This window comes from Pteropus alecto, unplaced genomic scaffold (genome assembly GCF_000325575.1).
Source record: "Pteropus alecto unplaced genomic scaffold, ASM32557v1 scaffold11, whole genome shotgun sequence".
NCBI classification, from domain to species: Eukaryota; Metazoa; Chordata; class Mammalia; order Chiroptera; family Pteropodidae; genus Pteropus; species Pteropus alecto.
Genome location: NW_006431956.1, coordinates 14,272,558 through 14,295,908, shown reverse-complemented (window position 1 = coordinate 14,295,908; position 23,351 = coordinate 14,272,558). Strand labels below are relative to the sequence as shown.

The 23,351-nt window shown below is 38.3% G+C and overlaps 1 protein-coding gene and 1 pseudogene across 5 annotated transcripts in view; one reads left to right on the top strand and one right to left on the bottom strand.

The window, feature by feature from the left end:
- The window catches only part of PRTFDC1 (phosphoribosyl transferase domain containing 1), an 81,838-nt gene extending 64,926 nt beyond the window's left edge, over positions 1-16,912 (top strand). For 3 of the 5 annotated variants that reach the window (XM_025043488.1, XM_006907010.3, XM_015585604.2), the window contains 5 exons: positions 9,223-9,240; positions 10,676-10,758; positions 11,248-11,294; positions 14,215-14,291; positions 15,631-16,912. In XM_025043488.1, the coding sequence (XP_024899256.1) occupies positions 9,223-9,240; positions 10,676-10,758; positions 11,248-11,294; positions 14,215-14,291; positions 15,631-15,678 (273 nt within the window). In that variant the 3' untranslated portion in view covers positions 15,679-16,912. Of the gene's footprint in view, positions 1-9,222; positions 9,241-10,675; positions 10,759-11,247; positions 11,295-12,824; positions 12,940-14,214; positions 14,292-15,630 lie in introns of all 5 variants that reach the window. The other 2 variants (XR_003044820.1, XM_015585605.2) reach the window with 2 other exon arrangements.
- Positions 16,913-19,941: 3,029 nt separating this feature from the next.
- On the bottom strand, positions 19,942-20,061 carry LOC112475680 (annotated as a pseudogene).
- Positions 20,062-23,351: the final 3,290 nt, after the last annotated feature.

The window sequence follows — 23,351 nt, the reverse complement described above, 5'->3', positions numbered from 1 at the left end:
GGTATATGATCCAGCAATCCCTCTGCTGGGTATTTACCCCAAAGACTTGAAAACCCATCTCTAAAAAGATACTTGCACACCGATGTTCATAGCAGCACTATTCACAGTGGCCAGGACATGGAAGCAACCGAAGTGTCCTATGATAAATAATTGGCTAAAGAAGCTGTGGTACATATATACAATGGAATATTACTCAGCCATAAGGAGAGATAAAATACTGACATTTGCGACAACATGGATAGACCTTGAGATAATCATGCTAAGCAAAATAAGCTAGACAGAAAAAGTAGAAAATCACATGATATCACTTATATGTGGGATATAAACCTAAAAGCAACAAATGAGCAGGACAAACAAAAAGAGACCATGGACATGAACTATAGACTAGTGGTTATTGGAGGACTATAGACTAGTGGTTACTACTGGGGTAGGGGAGGAGGAGAGAAGTAGATGGGGTAAAGGGGGTCAAATATAGGAGTATAGGGGGAGGGTGAAGTGGGTAAAGGGGATCAAATATATGGTAGCTGAAGGAAACTGGACTTTGGGTGGTAAACACACAATAGAATATACAGATATCAAATGATAATGTACACCTGAAAATTATACAATTGTATTAACCAATGTTACCTCAATAAACTTAGTTAAAAAAAAAAAAACAATAAATAAATAAAATAAATAGAAACTTTTTGAAAATTGCTATCTAGTAGTAGATTTTGTTCCATAGACCTTGGAATTCACTTGATGTTAACGTATCACTAGGCCACAACTTTATGTTGCTACTTCAGTGCATAAATTAACATTCTAGAAAGCTAAAATACTCAAAGTAATTTCCAGAGATTCATAACTTTTAGCATCCTTGGAGTGGTCTTCAAATGGTGTAATTTTATTTATTTTTTTATCATTTAACTTACCTTTAGTTTGTGAAACATGTAATTTTATTGATATTTTAAAATCGGCACATATCAGTTTAGTATCTCTATAATCACCAATGTATGTGTATGTCTATGGTAACATGTTTAACTTACGTGTGTGGTATCAAATCAACCAACTTAAATGTACATTTTTGTCACGTGAGGGAGTGAACATCACAGATAAAGCCAGGTTGAAGCCTGTTATATTGTGGAAATATTATATCATCAGTATTTCTGAAGAGCAAAAGCTGGCAAGTGATATTGAGCACAGCTCAATATTAAACTCTATCTGTTTTATATAGGATTTTTTGTATGCAAATTTTGTTCAATACGAAACAAAATGTGCAAATTATTGAAGCATTCCTTTCATTTAGGAAAAGATGAGGTAAACGTAATTTATTAAGGCATTATACCAAGCAAATATTATTAATGTACATTTTTTTCTCCTAAGATTTGACATAAAAGCTCAGGTAGATAGGATTATGAATAACAGCTGTCTTCTGAGTTAATATACATTTTTAAATTGAGGTATAATTGACATATAACATTATATTAGTTTCATACGTACAACGTAATGACTCAATATTTGTCCATATTGTGAAGTGGTCACCACAATAAGTCTAGTTAGTATCTAGCTAACATGATAAGTTATTTTAGTACTTCGTTATGTGATAGTACCTTACAGGTTTATTACACAAGAGATGTATCATCCCTTGTGCTTTTACCTTGGTGTCTTGTCAAAGTGGTAATGCTAAGAATCCCAAAGGAACGACTCCAAGAAAAACTTTGCACACAGAATCATGGTCCTTCTCTCCATCCTTTTCAAATTATCTCCTATTTCCTTCTAGAGTGATTTTCCTCTAAGACGAGCACTGGATATTCCCCTCCTTCAAGAGGTAGAGAGGAGGCTGAGGAAGAGCTAGTTGCTTCCTGGGGGCGGAGTGAGCGGAAGGGGTGACAGTGCTATGCCTCAGTAGTCCCTCTTATAATTACTACAAAGACCCCCGTTATGAGAGAGTAGAGATCAGGAGTTCAGATAGGAGAGATGGAAAACCAGCCAGCAGTAAGAACAAGCGGGAGTCAGCTTCGACTTTTGTTAGCGTGACAAATGCATCTTCCAGTTTACTGGGTGCTGTTTCGTGTTATCTTTATACTCTCCATGTGTGTTAGATGCATTTCTATATATGTTTCAAAGTATGCCAAGTAGAACCCCTTGGGCTCAGGACGCACTGGATTAATCTTTCTAAGATGAATCAACATCAATTAGCTAGGTTCTCAACTGTCACAACAGCTTAAGGTTAAAATACTGCAGTTTAAAGTGCCTAAGCTCACATCATAAGGGAAAGCTGAATACATCAGTATAGGCCACACTCTATGCCTTCAAATATATCTTGAATCTGCCCACTTCTCTCCATCACCTTGGCAATCACCCAAGTCTAGACTCTAGCTACTCAAAATGTGGTCAGCAAAACTTCCAGGTAAGTCTTTTAGATTTTGTGGGCCTACAGCCTCTGTTGCAACCACTTGACTTAGCCATCATAGCATGAAAGCAGCCATAGATAATATGGAAACAAGTGGCTATGTTTCAATAAAACTTTATTTACAAAAATAGGCAGCAGACCAGATTTGGCCGATGAGCTGCAGTTTGCCAACCTTTGGTCTAGGAAGCAGCAAGGTCGGCACTACCTGAAAACATATTAGAAATATAGAATCTCAGCTCCTACCCCAGATCTTCTGAATTAAGTCTTTATTTTAACGTGTTCCCTAGATGATTCCTGCAAACGTTAAGGTTTTAGAAGCTCTGGTCTTCCAAGGTGAGGCCACCACTCTCCTTCCTTTGGGCTGTTATAACAGCCTAACTACCTTTTCCCTTCACTTAGCTTTTGACATCTTCCAAACCATTCCCCACAAATCAGCCAGAGGGATCTACTTAAAATATACATTTGATCACATCTCTTGCCTACGGAAAACTTTTCACTGGCCTCTCAATTAGCGTCGTCAAATTTAAAAGAATAAAACAAAAGAACAAAACACAGGATGCCACGTTAAATTTGAATTGCAAATAAACAATGAATAAATTATTAGTATATGTCCCATGCAATATTTGGAACATGCTTAAACTAAAAAGTTAGTAGTTTCTTATCTGAAGTTCAAATTTAACTGGATTGTGCTGTATTTCACCTGGCAACCCCACTTTCATTCAGTGCGCTGAGATTATAATCCAAACGCTTTAACAGAGCCTGTCAGACCTCTGTGATCTGGCCTTGCCTCCCTCCCAACATCATCACACAGCACCCTCCCCTCCTCACAGTGACATGACCACACCGGCTAAGCTCCTTCCCTGACTCTGTCTAAAATGAGAATTTTTTCCTTCATACTCCCTCCATTTCCCACTAATCTCTACATCAGTACCCTGTTTCTGTTGGAGCCCGTTCCACAATTTGCAGTGTTTACTTTGGGGTTTATTTTTTATTTGCCTATCTCCCCAACCAGAATGTCAGTGTAATGCTTATCTTATTCACCATCCTGTCTCCAGCATGGAGCTCAATGCCTAGTGCATGACAGGTCAGAATAAGTTTTTGGTGACTGAGTGAGCACAGGTTCCTTTTACTCTTAGATATCAGAAAGACATTTTTAATTAAGTTTGGGAAGGGGAGGACATGGTGGAGGAAAGGGGTCAATAGAAGCCCACCTGGTCATACCAAAGGAGCACCAACCGGCTGGCTTGGTTTAGAGTTAGATGAGAAAGGTATTGAATGAAGGAGAATGCTCTTTGTAGAACTTCTGTGTCACAAGAGATTAAGGAGGAACTAAGTTGGTGAATACTATACAGCTGAGGGTGAAGGAGTAAAAAAAATTTTACTTAACTTTTAGAATTTCTTTTTCCTTAAACAGAGAAAGGCATTCAAATGGTCTGCCCTGTTTACTCCTTCTTCAGCCTTTCAGAGAAAGGCTATCTGTTAAGAATTTATGTCTGCATCGGATGGATATCTGCATTGGAAGGATTGTTGCAGGTCATCATCTAACGTCTTCCTTCTCATATAGTCATCATTCGATTTCTCAATCGATGAATTTACATTGAGGTTAATTTGCCATTATATTATTTTTCTGCCATGGACTTGTACACATCTTCTCTTTTTTAGTGCTTGGCACCCAGAGTAGAGCTCCAGGGGTCTTTCCACACAAGACCCTTTCCTTAAGCTTAAAGAAATCCGAAGAAGGGATGATTCCTTTGACTGTAATTGTCTTAGTGAGAGGACAGGTTCTCCTTGGGGCCAGGTCTGGGAATAACACAGAAGAGCAGCATGGAATGAATGGAGGGCAATAGGAGAGCCAGAAGACAGGAGTGAACCGGTGTGACTAAAGGAAATTAGTCAGAAATAGGGAAATGATAATTTAAGAAATTGGATTTGGTTTATAGAATAACTAGATGTCTCAATGAAGAGTTTAACTTGCTCAGAAAAGCAAAGATGAGCCACAAAAGTTGTTTAGCAGAGATGACATCGTGAAGCTGTGTTTCAGGAAAGTGAGCCTGGCAGGAGGGCAGAATTAACAGAAGAAAGGGAGAGAGACTCCAGGTAGAGAAGCCAGTTAAGAGGCAGTGTGGGTAGAGCAACCATGAGTTTGTTGTTGGAACTACATGAGCAAAGCAGGAGTGGAAGAGAGGGAAGAGCACTCACCCAGGAGCAGTGACGGAATTAAATGGTTACATGAAGGCGAGAGGGTTAGAAAGGACGTTTTCAAATTTGTTTATGAAAGAATTTTTAAAAACAGGGGAACAGAGCTCACCTGTATCATTTTTTGTAACTGCCCTAGGTAACTCTTAAAACCCTCTAAAGACGCGCAAGTTAAAATATTTAGAAAAGGGAGACTCTAGGCGCCCCCATGCTCCTTTCTCTTTCTTTGCTTTTTTTTTTTACTTTTAGGCATCTTCTGTGTTCTCTAAAGCATGTTCATCTTTATATATCTACTTTTTATTTAATAGCTTGAAAATATCCCTAGGAAGCAATGCAGGTTTCAATATACTCTCTCCTAGCACACTTTCTTTTCCCTTCCTCCTTTCCTTCCTCCCTCCCTCCCTCGCTTCCTCGCTTCTTCCCTTCCTTCCTTCCTTCCTTCCTTCCTTCCTTCCTTCCTTCCTTATTTTTTTTTAAAGCAAAGGGAGAGGGAAGCTGGCTGAGTCACAGCTCTAAATAGGTCATTGCTATTGAATAAAGGGAGCCCTGGGTGATGAAGTTAAATGGCCTCTTCTCTCACAATGTTAAAAGCACTTTACCCTGTGTGTTTAAGCTGTCCATGCACCATGCTCTCTGGTTGATTTTTTTCAAAGTTGATTTAATCCTGGCACTTCATAAGATGTGTGTATCCATTAAAGCAAGAAGATTTTATTCATGTTCAAGGGAAATCTCTGAAAGGGTGGAATAAAACCAAACGCATGGAAAAAAGCTCAAATTTGGCAACGGGAAAACACAGATGTACAAGTTAAGTGCAAGATTTCAGGAGACGTGCTTCCCCCCACCTCCCCTCAAGTAAGTTTCTAATCAAATGCCAGAATGAAGAATCAGAACCTGCCAAAATTTCCTACTTGGCTGCCTTAGCTCTTGAAATCATTCTTTTTTTATTGCATCTGACTAGGCTGAGAACAATAAGGGAAATGCCCACCGACTGATGATTCTGGCAATTTTGTGAATTATCACATAAAGTGAAATGGTGAACTACATTCCTTTCTCCATGGGGTTTATATTCACGCTCCCACTCACGCTTGGCATTCACGGTCAGCTCGTTATCACTGCTGCCACCTCTCTGCTTGGTGCAACAGCCACAAAACTACGCTGCCGAGGATAAGAATGTGGTGTGCTAATCTTCTTGTGTCTTTAAGACTAAAAATAGAAATAACCTATTTAAGAAAATTATTTAGATTTGTATACTTCTTTCCTTCTGTTTTCTTCTCTTTCTTCCTCTCTTTCTTTAGGAAGCTCAATGTGATTAGCCTCGATTAGGGTCGTGCAATAGCAGAGAAAGAACACACTTCAGAGATTCCCCGTAGAATTTTTGCCTGCAACCCCCAGGCTGCAGATTTTACTGGCTTTCTGAGAGGAAATGAGCTAGGTGTGATGAGATGACTAAGACAGAAACTGGCGAACATCTCAGGTTCAGTGATCAGTTATCAGATTGGAAGTATTTAGGAGGCACAGTGTGTTCTGATGAAATTTCCAAGGCTGCCCACTCAAAAAAAAAAAAAAAATGGGAATTTTAGAAGATTTCGTCGTGCCAAATTAAAAGCGTTAGACATTAAGTATAGTTCAATTAAGGAAGTGTTGTGCATCATTAAGGAAAAAATAGAACAGATGTACTAAAATTATAATGAGCTAGAGAAAAATGAAAGAAATAAGGTCAGGATTATTGATTTATTCTTGAGCAACTACTATATACCAATCTCCATGTTCTATATTGATCCTATAAGGATGAGTTAGACTTCGTTCCTTAGCTTACGGAGTTGATCTTGGTACATGAAAATGTCTTTTAGACACTAAGAAAATGCTTCCAAGTTGAGTTAGTCACTTTCTCTCTCCTCTTGTGTCTACTTCTTGTGTCACATGGTAGAGTCCAGTTTCCAAAGGAACTAACAGCATTAATTTTGTTGTAGGTGAGCTTTTCACACCACAGGTAGGCTACGGAAAATCCAGTCAGTGGTACATGTTACTAGTGAAAGAACTTGAAAACATAGTGTGATGTTCTGTAAAGGAAAATAAATATCTATATGTAATGACTGCTCTATGTAACTCACTAAAGAATTCTAGATTTAAGCATAGTTCCCTTTTAATAGAAGCCAGTTTGTCTATATCAGTATTCCCTGCCCATCACTCATGAGCCCACTAAATAATTTTACTTCTTAAGACTGTACATAACTCAGAGAGTTCTTTGTACTGTTACAGATGTTACCAACCCATTCCTTAATCCTCCAAAATCCTCTGAGAAATATAGTTAAACCATAACTAACCAATGTTTTCCTCATAATCTTCCAAGAAAGAAGAGCTTGTATAAAAAAAAAAAAATGGACCCTGGAAGATGAAAGGACAAACGATTAGGAATTCTAAGAAAAGTATGCAAGTTCTAAAAGGAAATATAATTATAAATATAATTATAGTATGCTGCTTGAATCTTTAACAGGAAAAAATGTAAACAGTATAAGAAGATACAGTTGTAACAAAATAACTGAATTGGGGATGGGGAAAGTAAGTGAGGTAGTGTAAAAGAACTAGATTCTCATCTACTATATAATATAGTAAATAGGTGATATCTAAAATTTTTAAATTGAGAAATAGAAGTACAGGAAAAGAAACTCTTCTAAATTAAATGAGACTTAAAAATCTAGTGCATGGTCTCAGATTGAACCAACCAGCTGCAAAGGCTATTTTAAGAATAACTGGGGAAATTTGAATATGTACTGTTTTATAGGATATTAAGAAATTGTCATTTTTGTGATATTTAGTTATGCGTAATAAAGAATGTCGTAATTTTAATCTATTTTAAAATATGTAAGCATTTTAGAATACTTTAAACAGACACATATCGACATTTACAAAATAGAGTTTTTTACTTGATTTTGAACACATGTATGCATTCTCTTGATTTTAAAATGTGTTTAAGTAATTTTGACAATATATCTCTGGATTAGTAGACATCCAAGTGCCACTTCCCAGCCGCCACTATATCGTACAGTTGAAGCTAATCTTTTTGAAGATGACTCTTTTGTTTTGCAAAGTTCTAAACTTTCAAAAAACAATTACAATCAGTGCACTTAATTAAACAAGAATGCAGACTAACAGTGTGTAGAAAGGTTTTTCATGATCAGATTGAAACAAAGAGAGATTGTAAACTAGAAAGTTAAATTAACCAAGTCTTCTCTAAGTGTTCTGATTGGTTAATGGGCATGGTTAGCAAGCCTCAATCAAACTAAAAATGCACATCTTAACCAACTTAAAGGTTGATGGTTAAGATCAGGGCAAATGTGTTTAGAATACCAAGGGAGCTCCTCCGTCAGTGTGATTCTCAGGGTAGAGGGGATACTGGGAGCATGACCTACTTTAAAAATGGACAAAATCATCTTCCATTTTAATGGTAAAATTAAGATTGTTAGTGGATTTAATGGTGAAATAAAACACCATACCTGAGAGAAAATGACTTCCAGAAAGAATTTCACCTCAGAATGCATTTGACATATTAAGTAATATTGTACAAATTTAACAGACTTGTTGGTTGGTTGGTTAACATTTTTATTACTTAAATCTCTTTTGCATTAGATGTAAGTAAGATACCTAAGGTGGAAGGCTTTTTAAAGTATTATATGAATCATAGGGACAAATGAAAGGTCATCTAAAGAAGGACACCATTACATTGAGGGAATATCCACACATTTAGTTAATTAGAATGGCATACTAACACAGTCATATTTTAATTTGGTGGGACAGTATTGACATGTAAGTACTAATCCATTTAATTGGTTGATTTTAACTCATTCATATGTGTAATCAGTTATTATTCCTTCAACAAATAATTACCGAACGTTTATATATACAAGTATTTCTGCTAGGGACTGAGAAAACAGTGGTAAACAAGACAAACATGATTCTCACTTGACAGTCTAGTGAGGAAGACAGATATCAAACGAGAAATTCAAATGAAACATAATCAACATTCTTAGGGAAGAAGTCAATGAACGTATTGAGAGCACATAGCAAGGAACCTAACCATGTCACTAAAAATATAAACTAGGCACCTCACAGCTCTCTCTCCAGCCCACCCCTTTCCTCAGGATTAAAAATTCAAAACTACAGAATCCCCAGCGATTTGGGTGGCTAGTTAGGAATAGATCTGTCACGGCTGAATATATAATCCCTCTACAGGGCACTGTCTCCATTAACAATGCAGTTTGTGTCAGCTTTGTTTTCCTGGTAAATACATAGTAAGCTTTGTATCCTAAAGAATGCTGGGTGGGGCACTTGCCAGAATTATGGAGATGGGATGTCTTTATGGATAGCTGTTCAGATAGGTCACAAGGTGTAAGATAAACCTGCTCCTAACTCAAATATAGATACCAGTATGGTAGCACCAAGTGATTCCAAAGAGACTGTCAAAATGAGTCTGGAACACCTAGATTGTCTCCAAGCATTTGGGTTGGATAGATGGGGTAGGACCAGCTAAGTGAGTTATGAAATTCTAACTGTAAGAAAATGTGTGTTTCTCTTGTGAGCTAGATTTGCATCATATTCTAAATAACTGGTGTTATTATTGTTCATTTGTTTTTCAGAATGTCCTCATCGTTGAGGTAAGCTGACTTTTCCTTATCCGTATCTGAAACTTGAAAGAATCTAATGGTGAGTTTTAAAATATAGAACTTGTTATCAAATTGGCCAAGGATTTATTGAGTTCCCACTGTGCACATGGCTCTCCAGATTTATCAACTAGGAGCCAACTAGAACTGCTGACTTGAAATAACTTCGGAAAATGCTCTGCAATAATAGCTGTGTGGCACCTTATCCTTTTTTATATTTAATTTCACACACGTCTAAATTGTTCTTATAGCTATTTGTAAATCGTGTATTTTTACAGAAAAGGAAAGTAGCCCTCAGAACCAATTTTATTTAATAGTAAAGCCAACGTCAGAGCTCTCTTCACCTTTAAGTGAGTGTCCTTGCTAATGACCTCTAATGGCTGAGCAATTCTATCTTCACTATCCAAATCATAAACATAATCAATTTTAAAATGACAATCCAAAGGAAAATCATGATTTAATTTAATTGGTTTTTCTGTTTAAAAAAAGGAGAAAGAGAAAGAGAGAGAGAGAGAGGAAGGCAAGGGAAGGGAAGGGAAGGGAAGGGAAGGGAAGGGAAGGGAAGGGACTGAAAACAAGCTTTATGGCAGCAGCGGACTAATACAGCAAATGTCCATGTGTCCTTCAAGAGCACACCTGTCTTATCAGCTGGCAGTAACTCAGGAGAGCTGTTTTCAAGCTTTTGTTACACCACTGCCCGTGCATGCCATATGTATCTGCAGTTCCTCTGGCTCAGACATAACCCGTGGAATCGACCCTCTAGCCAAATGAATTGCCCAACCCTGGCTAAATTCAGACCTCTTGTTTTGATAATCAGCTCCTGACAGCTGATTTCTGTCCCCGGGACAATAAATTTCTGCTGCCCATTCTACTCTAATTGCACAGCAGCTCATCAGCAGAGATGAGCCTCGGCTCATTGCAGCCTCTCACCCTCAGAATTCAAGAGCTGTCACCAGCTGCCGTCCAGACACATCTTACTTCCCAGCCCTAGAGTCCTTACTGAGTGGGGAGGGTAAGGGGGAGGTGTTTATCCATTCAGTGTGTTCAGCTGTACATCCCATGTCCATGAAAATTCATGCGTCCTCTATTGTGTCGCATAACCTCAGGGCCGAATTTAGGCTTTGAATGTGCTTGCACAAGTCCAAATGGACTCAATGAGAAGGCCCACATGCTCTCCAAAGGCTGAATTTAGCTTTTGAACACAGCTCAAGGATTCAAGGAAATACTCACCAATATATTGCCCCAAACCCAGCTTCCAGATAGAAGCGCCTATTTAAAAATTACATCCAACTCTGCCTCCTACTTTGACTCCAATTTGATGGCAATTCTAATTACGATGCATTATTAATAAGGAATATCATTATCTGTGTGGATGAAAAATCTGCTGCCCAAATGCATCTGGTTGAATTTGTCTGTCCCCTTTGCAAAGGATGTTGTCGGCACGGGGAGAACCATGAAAGCGCTGCTCAGTAGCATAGAGAAATACAAGCCCAACATGGTTAAGGTGGCCAGGTGAGTCGGACATCACATTGTCATGGTTTCTGTCTTTGCAAACGTGTCCAAGAGGGACGCTAACACAGAGGGCTGTTTTCAAAGAGTGCGGTCTATGCCAAACCAATGACGTTTCGCTCTGGAGTGTTACCGTTTGACCACACTGGACAAACGACCCATTTTGACTGCTTGCCTGAGAGAGAGGCAGGGGAAGAGGATGTGCTTCACTATGGCTGAGCCCCTCTTTACTGCACCTGGAGCTGATTCCAGGAGCAGCTGGCTGGGCCCCGCTGCCAGTCCCCCCTCCCTCTCTTTTATCCAGAATCACTGAGGTGGTGCCACAGGAGCAGAAGCATGAATTAAAGGGCTGCGATCATGCCTCACCTGCTCAAAGCGGGGGGCGGGGGACACATTTTAAATCTGTATTGTAAGGATGTTTGGTTCCGTTTGCAATTTACAGAGATTTTATTCGGTTCACTAAAGTTTTGTTTTGTTTCTTCTTAATGGTAGTTTGTTGGTGAAGAGAACACCTAGAAGTGATGGCTTTAGACCCGACTGTAAGTGTTTTTGCCTTTTATTTGTTGATGGGTTGGTTGGTGGTGGTTTGTGTTTAAGAAATTCCTATCTGATGGCATTCCATGTGAAGCTGAAGCTGTATAGGTTTGATCTTCCCGTAAGCTCCCCGTGGCCTCCCAGCTTTGCTAGTGAGAGGAGAACTCTTTACAAGGGGCTTCATTCTCATGTGCATCGTTCACAGAAACTTGATCGTGCATGGATATTTTGGTTTTTAGGTTTTCCATAGCACCTGAATTTCAAAGAACTCACTAATAAGTTTCAGGAGGTGGAGGGAGAGTAGACTTCACTGGACTCACTCGGACACACGAATTGGACAAGCAAAATCACTGTAAAGGTTTAGAGAGATTCTCGTATACCATCTCCAGGAACTGTCACCAGACAATGCACAATGCTGACCTTCAGTGAGCCTGAATTTTAGCACACAGAAGGGGAAATCTGAGAAATTGCCCCACCACCTCCAAACGAAAGTTCAGTAACACAAAGAATTAAATGTACAGCAGAGGGAATATCATCAGTAATATTGTAATAACTTTGTATGGTGACAGATGGTAACTGGACTTACTGTGGTGAGCATTTTATGATATATAAAAACATTAAATCCCTATACAGCTGAAACTAATATAATATTGCATGTCAACTATAATTCCACTACAAAATTAAAAATAAAATATACTTTCACAGAAATAAACAAACAAAAAAATAACACAGAGAATTAGCAGAGCGGTTTCTCTAGATAATACCTTCACACTTGACTGCAGACGTGTGTCCTGGAAGAGTTTCCTCATCTAGGGCAGAAAGAATAAACAAGCAGCTTGATTATTTATTATTATAACATTGGAGGTGGTTTTTTTCACTCTCATAGGCAGACTTCAGCTTGACTTTTACAACTTACGTTTGCTCTAAAGCCTCTGAGATAATTTGGCTACAGTTCTCATCAGCAAGCTGAACAAACATTAGGGCAAGAGAAGCATGCTATGGAAGGGTAGTGTGCCAGTGACATTCAGCCAGTGATGATATTCTAAAAACAAGTTTCATTCCTACACTGGATGTATTAAATCTAGGCAATGTCCGTTCTGGATGGATCCACCCAATGGTGCATTCCTGGCAAGTTCCTGGCTTGGGGAATTTACTCTGGATGTAGCTAAGACTGGACAGGTTAGAAAACAGAAATATTCTAAGAGAATAATGTCAGATACTGTACAGCAGAGGTCCCCAAACTTTTTGGCACCAGCAACCGGCACCCCTTATGAGAATCTAATGCCTGATGATCTCAGGTGGAGCTGAGGCAGTGATGCTAGCTCTGGGGAGCGCTCACAAATACAGATGAAACTTGCTCACTGTCCAGCCGCTCACCTCCTGCTGTGAGGCTCTGGTTCCTAACAGGCCACAGACCTGGTCCATCGTGGCCCAAGGGTTGGGGACCCCTGCTGTACAGAAAAAATTTTAACTGAAATTGAAAGACATTCACTTCAGACACATTCAACTAATTACAACTTTCTTGTCACTTATAGCAACAACAATAACAAAGTAATAACAGCAAACACTAGTAAGAGGTTATGATGTACCTGATACTTCTGAGAGCTGCACAGAGATTAACACTTTTAACCCTCACAACATTCTTCTGAGGTAGGTGCTATCGTTATGCCCGCTTTACAGATGAGGAAACTAAACACAACGAGGTTGAATCGCTCGCTTGCCAAGGTCACATATCTCTAAGGGTAGAGTCAGTATTCAACCCAGGCAGTCTGGTTGCAATCACTGCTCTGATGCCTGCACTGCATCTGTAAGTAACATCTGCAAATGCAAATATCAGTGTAGGAACTGCACCCATTTACCAGTGAGAGATAGGTCCCTCTGATTTCTGACTCTTCTCCTGTCCTACTCATCCAACGTCCTTTTATTCCTTGACAGCTCTGAAGGACTGGCTTTCTGAACTGCCTTTTCCCAGTCTGAGTTGCCATGTCTATACTAGGGTTTGCATTGCTTACTGTAAAGTTATTTTTATTGTTATAACCAGGGTTGTACAGTTTCATAAAAATAAGCAAGAGTCTCTCATCTGCAATATTGTGATAAACAAACATAGATCCCAAAAAGCTAGAAAGAGTTTGAAAAATCCTTGGACCATGAGCACATTTATTCTGTTTCAAGACCTCCAAAAGAGAGCTATGATCTGTTCCTTAAGGATCCTTTTCAATCAAAGTCATCTTTCTTTCAATAATAAACTCTTCCTTTGCTTAACCTAAGTACCTCTTACCGCATTTAAATCCATTTACTCTCCTTCTGCCCTTTATACAAATATAGGACTAATTAGTTCATCTGTATTGTAGACTCCAAGACTAGCGTTGGAATAACCCTTAGCCTTCTCTTCCTCAAGCTGAACAATCCCATTTTCTTCCATCTCGTCTCCCAGGTTTTGCTTTCCACCCGCATCCTGCCGAGGACATTGAGCCTCCTAGCTGCAGCAGCCTGCGCACCTACTCACGTATCACAGTATATTAATACCTTCTGTGCGAACTGCACTTTATGCTTTTCAGAGTGTTTCCTTTGGCATCATATCTTTGGATCCAGCTTGCTGTGGAACAGCAGGGCTACATGACTGATTCCTGCATGCATACTCCTTGTTATCCACCAAACTGCCTGAGCCTTTGCTTAGCTCGGGATACCAGAAGTACAGTCGTTGATTATACATTTGCTTGTTTGTCTTGTCTCCCTGAGTACTCACGCTGGTCCCAGTCCCTACGGGGCTCATGCATTGCTTATCACTTTTTTCATTTGCTTCTGCCTACGTGAATAGTCCTCTCCGTTGAAATGCCAACAATAGCATATGGTGGCTTTGTACCTATGTTATCTAAAGCTTGTTCCTCTCTCTCTCTTTCTCTCTCTGTCTCTCTCTGTTTTTAGATGCTGGATTTGAGATTCCAAACTTATTTGTGGTGGGTTATGCCTTAGATTACAATGAATACTTCAGAGATCTGAATGTAAGTGTTGCGTGCAAATCTCTCCTTCTCTTTTCACAAGTTTGTGTTTAATAGTTACATCAGTTTTTTAAAAGATATTGAAATAGTAGCAATGATGGCTGCCATGTCTTGAGTATCTTCTATGTCAGGAATATTCTGGGCACTTTGCATGTATAATTTCAATTCATTCCTCCTACTGTCCTACAAGGTAGGAATTAGGATGATAGAAGCAATTATGACTATCTCTATTTTATACTAAAGAAATAAGGAAGCTAACAGCAGAACTATGGCTTGGTATTGACTTTTCTCCAAGTCGTTGACTACGCCCACCCACCCAAAGTAATAGTCAATATTCTATAAACTGCTTTATGTCAGTACTTCAAACCCATCAGGTACCAGTTACGGTGGCATGCAGCTATTCATCATTATTCCCAGTTTGGGAGCCATGGTTTTAACATATAGACATGGAGCCTAGCTGTGTGACCCTGACCAATGCTGAATGATTTAGAAGTAGACATCTTACCCAAAATGGACCAGCAAGTCTCCCTCTCTCTCTTTTAAGAATTAGAAACTTAAACCAAAAGTCACAGAAACCAAGTGATTTGGGGCTTAAGCTGGCTGTGTGGGCTGAGGTCTGGAGCCACCCCTGTACCTTCCAGTTGCTTCTCGCTCAGCCTTCCTTTGCTTCTGTCAGCTACCCCAGCATTCGACCAATAAACCCCGCTCCTTTGCTACATTAGCCCCATTCCACTTCTGTTGCTTGCAATAAAAATATTCCTGACACATTTTTTATGCTACCTGAAAAGGATCAAATAAGAGTCAATATTATTTTTATTGCCATTTCTTCATTCACCGTAGAGGCTGTAATTTTACCAGTAGGAGACTTCTATCTCCACCACAGCCAACCATACCGCTCCCTCGGCTTTTCCGGTTGTTACAGACCTAGGGAACCAAATTCAGAAAAGGGCTCAAAACCAAAACAATGAAGAAAGTTTTGTCAAGCATTTGAACGGATCTCTTTAGATTTTATATATATGTAAAATATACACACACACATGCACACACACACATAAATACACATACATTTAGATAAACAGTAACCAATTATGAGATGATATTCTGTTATTACTGCATAACATTTTCTGCACCTGATATTTTCTTAAGAAACTGATGCATTTTTAAGGGAATACAGTCAATAATACTGTAATAACTATGTAAAATGTAAGATGGGTACTAGACTTATCAGAGTGATCATTTTGTGAGTTGTCTACATGTCTAATCACTATGTTGTACTCCTGAAACTAATACCATATGTCAACTGTAATTGAAAAAGAAAAAATATTAATTTTTATTGTTTCAGCACATATGCGTGATCAATGAACACGGCAAAGAAAAGTATCGAGTCTAAAGTATTAAATTCTCACCATCGAACCTCCAGATAACATCATCCTTCTAACTACATTCAGGAAGCCAGCGTTTAAAGTTTGTCTCCTCCGGCGTCTTCACTCAGCAGGATAGAAAAGAAAAAATGTTTTAATGAGAGAGCTTTCTTTTCTGAGACTATAACACAGAGAATATCGAAGGTTCTTAAGGAAAAGAAAGCAATGCTTTTATTTGACTCGTTCCAAATTAAACACTCCGCCTTGTGACTAACAGTTCTGGCGACCTTTACACTCCTGAGCTCCATCTTCTTTTCTTTTCTTATGTTGTGCTTGATTCCTATACCCCTACCTAGTTACTCAAATATTTCACTTACCATTACCCTTTTTTTTTTTTTAAATAAATACTCTATTTTTGGTAACCGTTCACAGTCTTAAGAACCTGGAAGCCTTTTAAGTTAAGCTCCGAGCCCATACGTATACTGGGAAGGCAACTAAATTCCCATACTAAAAAAAGGAGGGAAAGGACAATTTAATATAAATTTCTGTTTGTGCTCTTCTGACAGGCTGTCATTATCCGCTTTGACAAAGCCTTTCTGAGCCGCAGTGTACAATGCATTTTAATGATGTTATGAACTGAGATTTGCTCAGTGCTCTTGATTGGTGCTTCCGGTATGTGATAACGGTATGTCATGTGTGCATGGATGTACTCAACTGTGCTTAATACTTTGAATTTTAATGAGAAAAAATACAATGGCAGCAAGGCCCCGGTTTCTAAGTGGCATCCTTTTATTCATGTGGGACATGAGCAAATGGCAGGGTTAGGGGGAGGGGCAAGAGCGTTCAATGCTCAAGACTAAGCAAGTATAATTTTTTCCTCTTATTTGCGCCAAAGGAAAAAACACTCATGTATTATCCTAAACAGGAACAGAGAGGTCGAATTATTATTTTAAGTGGTCTTAGAAGATTGATCACAAAATCCGAGGCACTGTAGGAAAAAAAAAGTGTACTTGAAAAAGTTTTTTTCTGAAGAAATTTTTTCCATGTTCTCTGTTTTGTGAGATGTTTTCTAATTTATAAGGATTTTAATTGACAGTAAACTCGAGTGCCAATAGAGCTGTTTTTTTCTCACTTCCTAAAAGGAGCAAATGCAAAATAAATAACTAAGCAGCCTTTGTTTCCGAACCGTATGTGGCATATTGTTATCAGGTTCTAGCTTCCTTTAAACTAATAAAGAATAAGAAACCTTGTTATGTTTCATAACTGCTTACTGTTTTTCTTCCGCCTTCATATTTCTTATATACTTCCAGCCATTAAAATGTGTGTGAGCTGGTAGCTTAAATATACTACTGCGTATATCTTCCCTGTGGCTTTATTTTGTTAACCTGGAAAAAATCCAATATATGCACCAGTATAATAAGCAAATGATGAAGCCAGACTTGATCTGCTGTTTTTTTTTTCCTTAAGCTTGTTTATGAGAACAAGAAATTTTAGTAGTAGAAGATTTTCCTGCATATTTTGGTTCTAGCCAGAGAAGAAAATAAACCACACCCAGATATCCCAAGAGGAAATCAGCAAAGAGAATTCCTTCTAGCATCGAGGAACCAGTATCCAAGTTATAGATTGATAATTCTGTCTAACTGGCCTCTTTCTTGAACTATCAAAATTAATATTCTAAACACAATTTTTCATTATGCCACATTTATATCAGAGGACCTAGAATAATCCAGACACCTTTGATTTTAAATGTAAAATTATCCATAAAGTATGTATTATTAAAATATTTTCTTTAAAATGTTGGATTGTAGTAGCCATCAGTATTATTTTTGAGGATTTTATTTTTATTCAAATTAAAAAGGAAGCTGATCTGCTTCACAAGAGTTTGAGGACTTGTGCTCGTTAATGCTGAAAAAGAAAAATCCACTAAATACACAAGAAGTTTAATCATTTCTGCAATTTTTTCCTATCAGATAACATTTTGACAGTGATATCCAAGAATATCATCTTGGGAAAAATAGAATTTTCTTTTCTCTTGCAAAACTCTAGTCTTTTTAATACCACTGAGTTTATTCAACCTAGATCAAAAATGTAAAAGCTTTTTACCTGATTAATAACCCAAGAATTTATTAATTTCGTGGTCAAAAGCTGATGGCGGCGAGGGGTGGGGGGAAGTGTACGGCATGTTTCACTGGGAAAATTTAGATTCAGTTACAATAATTCATAAGACTTTTACTATAATAATACGGTAACATAATTAATAATACTTTGGGGTCTTCCAAATTAGAACCACTCATTGCAAAAGGGACCTTTCTTCCTGGATTGCAGCGTGTCGCAGATTGACCATGTACCCCCAATGTGAACTGCAAATACAGTTGACCCTTGAACGACACAAGTTTGAACTGCACAGGTTCATGTATATACAGATTTTTTTTCACTAAATATATTGGAAAATGTTTTGGAGAGTTGTGATAATTTGAAAAACTCTCAGACAAACCTTCCAATTTTCTTAACGTTTTCTTTTCTCTAGAACTTACCTTATGGTCAGAATACAGTATCTAATATGTATAACACGCAAAATATGTGTTCATCTATTGTTTATGTTATCGGCAAGGCTTCCGGTAAACAGTAGGCTATTAGTAGTTAAGTTTTGAGGAAGTCAAAATTTATACCTGGATTTCTGACTGCATGATGATTGGCACCCCTAACCCCTACAATGTTCAAGGGTCAACTGTAGTCAAATCCTGATGTTTCTTGCTTAATTTTTGGATGTCTTTGGATATAACATGTTTGCCGTGTTTTGGTCTTCTGAGAGTGTGAAAACAGCCTTTTAGAGCATAAGCATGCATTTCCCTAGCCTCCTCTAGCGTGAAATTGTGTTCTCCCAGTGGAGACAGAAGGTAACTTATCCCACTTCTGGAGACCTGGTATCATCGAAATATTTCCACAATCTCGTAACAGGGCTAGTATGTTCTAGGGAATTGAAACTCTGAACCATACTCTCCGCCCAGATGTCTGGCTAATGTGGGCGAAAATGGTGTTTAGGAGTTTTACTTACCTTGCTATTATAAAGTTCCTTTGGGGGATCCCCAGATGACTTTTGAAGACTGGGGGCAGGCCAGTTTCATAAAGGGCAAAAGGGGATTGTAGAAGGGAGATTTGCAAGTCGATGCTGGGAGGTGTGCAGAAAAAAGAAAGAGGATGTCCATGGAGAGGGCTGCACTGTTTCCTGGCCGCGGTCATCCCCCATGATTGGTTCTGGACCCTGTGAAGAGGAGTAGACAAGGATGCCGCTGCAAGATCTCTTTTTATAATAGCCTTTGTGCCACACGGTGGGGCAGACAGGCCATTCTCCACATTTCATTGAGGATCGGGCCACAGCTTTGACACAGGAAGGAGTGGGAAAACAGCTCTATTTCCGGATGCCAAGGATTCTATAGTTTGGGGAGCCCTCCGGGCTGGAATGGGTGACCAGTTTAGGTGGTTCACAAGATGCTACCCGTTAGACGATTTATGGACAACAGTCATCCACACGGAGACAGAGCAGCCCATCAGAGAAATGTCAATGGGCGCGAGCAAGAAAACGCTGAGCATCCCAGAAACACGGCTACTGCCTACGATTATACAGCCGGTGCTTCTGGGGCCCTGTGTAAGGACATGTGACCAAGCGGAGCACGTAGGGGCAGAAACCCAGCCCACATTTCACTTGCTAAGCCGTGGACTCCGACTGAGGACTGCATCAGCCCTCCAAAAACAGTGTCTTTTTCTAGGAGTGTCTTTTTCAGTCCACTCAAAAAATAATGGTTTTTTTGTATGTAATTTCTCAGGGGCAGGGGTGGCTCTTTCTGCTAGGGTGGGTTTTGCTCAGAAATGAATGGGGGAGAGCATGAAGGCAGGGTGGGGTGCTGAAGTCTTGTGTTTTACAAGTGGGAGAAATAAGCCTGAACTTCCGTTAATGTGACCTCATTCGTTTCCAGAGCCTGGTGGGTGTTGACTAGTGAATAAGCTGTGAGTGAGGATAGTAAGTATAGATGACTCATTTAAGAAACCAGCTGTGAAGAGAAGAGACACATAACCATAGCTAGAGGGCTTTTAAAAGATGGGAGAGACTTGTGCATTTTTATTTGCAGTAAAGAACAAAAAGCAAACCAAAGCATAGACAGAATGTGTTATCAATTGCTGTGTAACAAATCACTCAAAAGTGAGTAGCTTAAACCAACAATAATTATTTATTATTTCTCATGGCTTACAAGTTAGGAACATGGAGAAGGCACAGTAGAAATGGTTTGTTTTCTGCTCCATAATGCCTGTTGTTTCCTAGGTGGTCTCCCATCCAAGTACTAACTAGGTCCAACCCTGCTTAGCTTCTGAGATCAGATGGGATCGGGCTTATTAAGGGTGGCATGGCCATAGACAATTAAGATGCTTAAGTTTTAAATATGAAAAATATAATTCGTTTTTGCTTGCTAAGGACTCTATAAATGCAAGTTTATACTGAAATTTTCAAAGTAGTTCCTCTTTTATAAGAAGAAATTGCATGATAATTTGGTCAAGAAACTAAACCAAGATGAGGGCTCCTTAAAACAGAATAAATTAACTAGGTGAACTGAAATATATATAACCTTATACCTGAAAGCAGTTGTCAAATCAATTAGTAAACATTTTTAAAATAACAGATTACTGAATATCAACCAACAGGGCTTTACAATGAAAACTACTCTGTCCGATTTATCTAATCTAATATTGAGTAACAGAGTTGGTTAACTGGGAAAAGGAATTGATTTAATTTGTCTTACCTTTATTTTAATAAGATTTTTGGTTCTGCCATGTGAAGAATATTCATCAATAGCCTGAGAAAATGATTTATACTATAAAGCTACTGAGTGACTGCACAAATCCTTACAGTTGTATTCAGTAGAGACCTATCATGGACATAACAAAACATATATTGAGAAAAAGGCATATGAATGTTCACAGCGGCTTTATTTGTAACAGCCTAAAGTAGAAACATTACAATGTTCATCAATAGGTGAACAGATAAATTCATACAATAGAATTCTTCTCAGCATTAAAAAGAGTGAACTACTGATACATGTTAAAACATAGATGAATCTCAAAATAATTATGCTGAGTAAAAGAAGCCAGACAGAAAAAGGAACATAAAATGCGATTCCATTTACGTAAAATTCTAGGAAATGCAAACCCACGTGTAGTGACAGAAAGTAGATCAGTGATTGCCAGGGGGCAGGAGATGGGAGAACACAGGCAGGGAGGAGTGGGGCGAGAGGATTATGAAGGGGCAGGAGGAAACTTTATCAGTGTTGAATTGTCTTGATCTTGGCGATGGTTTCATGGGTATAGACGTATGTTAAAACTGATCCAATTGTGTACTTTAAGTATGGTCGTTTCTTGCATATCAGTTATACCTCAATAAAACCATTAGAGAAAATAAAATTAGTAAGGAATCCCAAATCAATCCAATTAGAAACATTATGTGTGACATGCACATTGAACCGTCAACCCTTCAACGTTATAGGCTCCAGCTATTTTAAATACTGTACCTGAAATGCGACATCTGACATATGGGCTAAGAGAGGGCTCCCCTGGCAGCCTATGTTGAATGCTAGTAAGACTTAGGTTCTTATTTTTAGACTTAAATTAAGAAACATTAATAAACTTTTTAGTATTTTTCTGCCCACGCTCATGAGTCATGTGTATCTATCTTGAGATATGAACATCCAACTCTAGAGACATCTCATAATTGATACAAAGAGCAGGAAATGTGTCATTTCACCTTTGTCACTCGTGCCAACACAATGATTGGTACATAATAGACATTTGATAAATATCTGTTGATTACATGACATGGTGCTAATAAAGCTATTTTCTCCTGTTGATTTAAGAAGTAATACTCTTTCTAGAGTACCACTTCTAGTTTGGGGAATAACAAGATTCAAGAAGCAATAGAGACGATAAGGAGAGAGCAGAAAATTGCAAAGAAGGTAAGTGATATTAAGTCTCTAAAGACAGAATAAAAGAGCTTAGAGAGAAATCTAGGGGTGAGGTGGAGGTTTGGGGCTGTTAGGATTTAATTCAAAGGTGTAGGAGGTAAAAGGCCAAACCCTCACTCTTGAAAATCAAGTTTAAGTATTCCTAACCTGCACTGGAAAGAAAGAGAAGGGATGGCCTAACATGGCACCTGGGTTTATTCTAATATAAGGAAGACATTTTCTCAATTCTCTACTTGGTCAGACACTAGAATACCAAACCTAAACATTAAAAAAAAAAAGATAGATTTCTCTGAAATGTGCTTTTGTGGTGCAGAGGGAAGTGGAGGGTCACAGAAGTGATGGCCCAGAACACTCAAAGTCCTTTCAACTTTTGAAGCTATTAAGATTTTCTAAGTGGGCAGGTGTAAAAGGCATTTTCCTCTGGTGTTTGAAATATACATGCTGATGAATTTCTCTATGACAGTACACACTTGATAAACAAAGTTATCCTTAGGGTTATCGAAAGCCAAATGTTTCCAGAGATAGTTTTAGACTGGTTCTAATGTGGGGTTTTTGTTGGTTTTTTTTTTTTTTTTTTTTTTTTTTAGGTATAATTGACAGATAGCATTTATTAGTTTCAGGGAAACAACATAATGATTCGATATTTGTATACACTGCCAAACAACACCATAATAGGTGTAGTTACCATCTGCCACCATACGAAGTTACAAATTTATTTTTTCTTGTGATAAAAACTTTTAAGATTTACTCTATCAGCACTTTTCAATATGCAAAAACAGTATTATTAACTATAGTCACCATGCTGTATATTGCATCGCCGTGACTTATTTTTATAACTGGAAGTTTGTACTTCTTGACCCCCTTCACTCATCTCCCTCCCACAAACTCCTCTCTGGCAACAAACAGTCTATTTTATTAGTTTTATTTTATTTTGTTTCGTTTGTTTATTTGTTTTGCTTCCTAGATTCCACATATAAGTGAAATCATATAGTATTTGTCTTTCTCTGTCTAATTCGTTTCACTTAGCATGATACTCTCTAGGTCCACCCACATGGTCACAAATGACAAGATTTCATTCTTTTTGTAGCTGAGTAGTATTCCGTTGCATATATATACTACATCTTCTTTATCCAACCATCTATCAATGGACACTTAAGTTGTTTCCATGTCTTGGCTATTGTAAATAATGCTGCAATGAACATAGGGATGCGTATATCATTTCAAATTAGTGTTTTCATTTTCTTCAGATAAATACCCAGAATGGAATTGCTGGGTCATATGGTAGTTCTAGTTTTAGCTTTTTGTGGAAACTCCATACAGATTTTCCTAATGTAGCTTTTAATCACACACTATGTATTTAACCACTGTTCACTTAAATGGTGTCTATTTTCAATATCATTCAAATGGCATCGTTCTCAATATCATCATGGCTTAAATAGTATTTTGAATACATAATTTAAATTTCCCTTCAGTACAGAATCTACATTTTCTCATTTTTTAACACTGTTTATTACACATACCACAACGTGCTTTAATTAAGAGAGCTGCTAAACTTTGCTTAACTGTGGTTGCACCCTATGACTCATCAGCTTTTTATTTTTTCTTTTTTAAATTCAGTTCAACAACATCTGGTAGCTTATATAAGAGAGAGGATGTTCTTTACAATCAGTGATTTTTCTGGACAACATGTTTCT